The 4,558-nt window shown below is 42.2% G+C and overlaps 1 protein-coding gene across 1 annotated transcript in view; it reads right to left on the bottom strand.

The window, feature by feature from the left end:
* map4k3b (mitogen-activated protein kinase kinase kinase kinase 3b) overlaps nt 1–4,318 on the bottom strand; it is a 16,768-nt gene extending 12,450 nt beyond the window's left edge. Inside the window, 12 exon segments of the mRNA XM_025060668.1 lie at nt 387–445; nt 536–614; nt 1,606–1,722; nt 1,992–2,073; nt 2,212–2,274; nt 2,366–2,497; nt 2,793–2,865; nt 3,008–3,050; nt 3,280–3,327; nt 3,522–3,577; nt 3,671–3,735; nt 4,179–4,318. Coding sequence (XP_024916436.1) covers nt 387–445; nt 536–614; nt 1,606–1,722; nt 1,992–2,073; nt 2,212–2,274; nt 2,366–2,497; nt 2,793–2,865; nt 3,008–3,050; nt 3,280–3,327; nt 3,522–3,577; nt 3,671–3,735; nt 4,179–4,234 — 873 coding nt within the window. The 5' untranslated portion in view covers nt 4,235–4,318.
* Nucleotides 4,319–4,558: the final 240 nt, after the last annotated feature.

Raw genomic sequence — 4,558 nt, 5'->3', positions numbered from 1 at the left:
CTCCCACTTTGGGGAGCTTTGGTTTAAGTGGTACTTGAAGTACTGTGTTGATATAATAATAAAAAAAGCATCATCATAACTTTGGTTAACCTCAGCTGTCTTAAAGTTATCGTGTTCCAGAGAATTCTCTGTCAAATCTATAAAAAATTAAATTAAAAATCTATGTCACGATTGGAGTCACTGCTGATGAACCTCATGTGACACGTGTCATGGAGGTCAAGGGTCATGGAGGTGTTTCCTGTGATCAGGTGAGTGTCAGTCATGCTGGTAAACAGTGAAGATTGACCACAAAAAAAAAACCAAAACCAAAAACCGGTTTAATCTCACACACAGACACGAGCACAGACACACAGACGAACAGACACGGGTGACGGTCGGTGACTCACCGGTTCATGGTGCGGCTCTGTCTCCTTTCTCATTGGAGGATCAAATTCCACCTGACCAACTGAGAGACAGAGAAAAGACGGAGGTGAAGATGAGTGAGATAAAACCAACCCTTCCTGTGAGTTTGTGTTGACCTGGTGTGGAGACTCACACTTTATCTCCGACAGCGTCTTTCCTTCTCTGGTGCTCCTGCTGGTCGAACGGATACGATGAGGAACAGAGACCGGGGACTGGCAGGGAAGAGACACAAAGACAGTCAAGAAGCTGTGGAAACACGAGGCCTTCATGCACTTTACAGACGTAAAGTATCAACTGCTGAGATTTTCTGTCAGAACAAACACAACGTTCTTCGAGACAGTCGACATCAAACCCAAAGTCAAAGGTTTCTCAGCTGATGAACCAGATTTATGTCATATGCACAAAATGCAGACACACCTTCAGTTTCACACACACTGTTCACATCATGCTTTTATACAATATGCAGTTATTAAAAAAAAAACATTTTCACATCCAGTTGTATCAATTCCTATTATTAAAAATGCAATAAATCTGTGATGATGAAAATCTGTAGAAGAAACTGAAACCACAGCAGCTTCAAACCATGCTGGCAGAAAAACAGTCAAACTACGACTGTGACCATCAGACAAGTTTCTACATTTAAAGCTAAACTAAACCAAACTATTTTATTTTTTGATCATGTGGTCTACGATGACATCACCTGCAGCTGATTGGCTTTTAGTTCATTCGTCAGATTATTTGTAGATTAAAAAAATACATAAAACAAAGTTTGTGTTAGAATGAAATCACTGCAGACACGGCAGCCCACTCCGGTACCTTCCTACGGGCTGCGAAGCGAGGTGCACGCCGAGCACCGGGGCTTATGGGTAGAAAATGGCCTCTGTACTTAAACTGAGGAGGAGGAAAGGGTCAAAGGTCAAGAAAGACAAAGAACAGTAGAGGACCAGAGGGCAGAAGGAGAGTCAGGTGTGTCACAAGTGGACGACCTCCGGCTGAGGCGAGTGAATGTAAAAGGTTTTTAATTTCACACAAGAGGGAAAATAGTTTCAGGTGAAGAAAGAAAAACAAAAATCAGTAGAAAAAATGATCAGTTCTCTGATGGAACTTGTATTTTCTCTGAGAAGCAAAGGTTAAAAAAAATTAAAAAAAAGGGCTCTGAGAAGCAAAGGTTAAAAAAAATTTAAAAAAAGTGACAGAGGTTACCTCAGGCTCAGGGTCGTCGTCGTCCAGGTCGTTGTAGGTGCTGTGGTCAGGGTTGCTGGCTTTGTCCAGCAGCTCGATGGCCAGCGTTCTGCTGAGAGGCTGGGACACAAACGGATGCTGCAACACAGAACACGACGTGATCAGAAGTCGCTCTTAGCATGTTTGTATTTATTTATGTTTTGTATCTGAACAACAAACATTTATTTTAAAGAACTGGAACTTTAAAACTTGAATCCTTACAACATTAAAATGCATTTTTAAACTCTAAAGTCCATGAAACAGAAAGATACAGTTCTCTGAAATAAACACTTTAGTTTAAGCCACAAAGAATAAAAAAAAAAAAACAAAACAATAACTGGTTTAAATTAAATGTTGTTGTTAGTGACCTGTAGGAGTTTCTCTGCCGTTGGCCTCTTCTTTGGGTTCTTGGTCAGAGCCAGTTTGACAAAATGGTGAAAGTTATTTGTCCTGTTTGGTAGAAAAAAAAAACAATAAAAGAAACAGAAAGAGATAGAGCTGGGTTAATAAATGTTGTCTGAATAATAGAAGTTTGAGTAAAATATACTTTAATATGTGTAGAAAATGAATATTAGAGACGTGTTTTACCACTTGAGTTTATCTTTCAACTTCGGAGGCTGGAAATTACTCTTGGTCATTAAGAAGAGCGCCCTGTGGGAAAATACAGAGACGTATTTATCATCAAATACGTCTCAGATCAAACTGGATCCAGAAAAGAAAAGAAAAGAAAAGTCCATGTCACCTCATGGGGTGGAGGTCAAACATGGGCGGCTGCAGTTCAGCCAACTCTATTGCCGTGATGCCCACAGCCCAGATATCACACAGCTGGTTGTAGCCTCCTTTCCTCTCCACTGCTGCCACCTCTGGCGCCATCCTGTAATGACACGAGCAGAGATTGTGTTAGATAAACGTAACTACACGTCTGCATGTTACACACTTATTCAGGGCATTTCGCTGCTGCAACACTGAAGGTTCCCACCATGTGGGTCATGGTCACTTTGGAATCCAGACACTCAAATAAAATGAAATAAAATAAAAAAAATTCTGTCTAACATTATTATTTCATCTTTATTTTGGAATCCAGTCGTGGGCCGGACTGGATGATTCTGTGGACCGGGTTAGGCCCGCAGACCGCCAGTTGATGATATTTGATTTTATTAACGACTCACCAATAAGGAGTTCCGATGAACGACTTCCTCTTTGCCAGAGTTGCTGTGATCTGGGCCGAAACACCGAAATCAGCTGTGAAGAGTTTCTTTATTTTGAGAAGAGGAGGAGGAGGAGGAAGAGGAGGAGGAGGAGGAAGAGGCGTGAAGGTCAGGCACAAATACAGCAGAATGATCGTGAAATAATATCAAGAGGCATAATGACGTGGAGAACTGACCCAGTTTGACGTAGCCGTTGTCTGTCAGGAGGATGTTGGCTCCCTGTCCAGGACAAAAACACCAGCGGTCAGAACACACAGCAACATGGACCTCGTGTTGTTCCAGATCAGGGGGTTTTTGAATCGAGAATCATTTTCTTGTAACGAAGGTTTTTTTTTTTTAGCAAACTGATGCAAAATCAGAGGCTGCGCCAAAAAAACCCTCAGACATCAGTTAAAACGAGGGGCTGTGTGTGTGTGTGTGTGTGTGTGTGTGTTCTGCTCACACTCACCTTGATGTCTCTGTGCATCTTGCCTTTGTTGTGTAGATAATATAAACCCTGTAAACACAAACAGGTATTAACGGTTGAGGATTTAACGTCCAGATGTTGTCGATCCGTGAGGCCGCGGCAGCACAGACACATACATCAGTGTCGGTGATGAGATCACAGACTTCTGTTCACAGTTTACACACACACACACTCGCCCTAAAACTCAGCGACCTGCGGAGGAAGGTTCACGCTGCGTTCGTTACCTGCAGGGTTTCTCGTGACATGTAGGCGATCTGTGACTCCGACAGTGGCCCCGTCACTGGAGAAACAAACCAAAACAACGCAGAAGGTTTGAGAAGAAACTGGAGCTGAGGACGTCGAACAGCAGAGGTTTTTTTTGTTTGTTTTTTACCGTGATAAATGTCCTGCAGAGACCCTCCTCCACAGTACTCCATACTGATCCACAGCTTATCTCTCCTGTTCACATTAATACACAGAAGAACTCATCGTTACATACACCAAATTTAAAATCTTTAAAAAAGTGGAGCCGAGACTTTAACGTGTTAATGAGGAATGTTCTAGATCATCAGCAGCTTCTGTAGAAGATGTACATATGGGGTTAAAAAAAATATCACACATCAAGGCCTAAAGTTTAGGCTGTAAAGTCTCTGGTCATACCATGACACTACACACTCTAATACAGTAGGTGGCAGTATGCGCCTAAACTGTTTATATTCTGTTATTTTAAAATAACAGTTTCAGTTTATGAAGTTCACAAGTTGGTAAAGTTATTTTGCAGCGTTCTTTGGATCGTTGTAATTGGTCAGAATTTGTCTAGAGCTCAATTTGTTTATTAATGAAATCTTCATAAAAACTTCACACACACACACACACATATATATAAATATATACACACTCACCGGAGATAACTGCCAAAATAGGCCACGATGTTGGAGTGTTTACAGTCTTTCATCATAATAATCTCCTGCTGCACGACAGCAAAGTCCTCACCTGGAAACACAGACAGACGGATGGACAGACGGATGGACAGACAGATGGACAGACAGATGGACAGACAGATGGACAGACAGATGGACAGACAGATGGACAGACAGATGGACAGACAGATGGACAGACAGATGGACAGACAGATGGACAGACAGATGGACAGACAGATGGACAGACAGATGGACAGACAGATGGACAGACAGATGGACAGACAGTCAGGACATAGAGTAGCTGGTGTTAGAACGACACAGACAGGGAACAGGTCCTGGAGACAACAATGGCCCCGGAAGAA

Source organism: Cynoglossus semilaevis, chromosome 12, assembly GCF_000523025.1.
Source record: "Cynoglossus semilaevis isolate Cse_v1.0 chromosome 12, Cse_v1.0, whole genome shotgun sequence".
Lineage (NCBI taxonomy): Eukaryota > Metazoa > Chordata > Actinopteri > Pleuronectiformes > Cynoglossidae > Cynoglossus > Cynoglossus semilaevis.
Note: the sequence above shows the minus strand (reverse complement) of the source record. Positions and strands in the feature narration are given on the sequence as shown.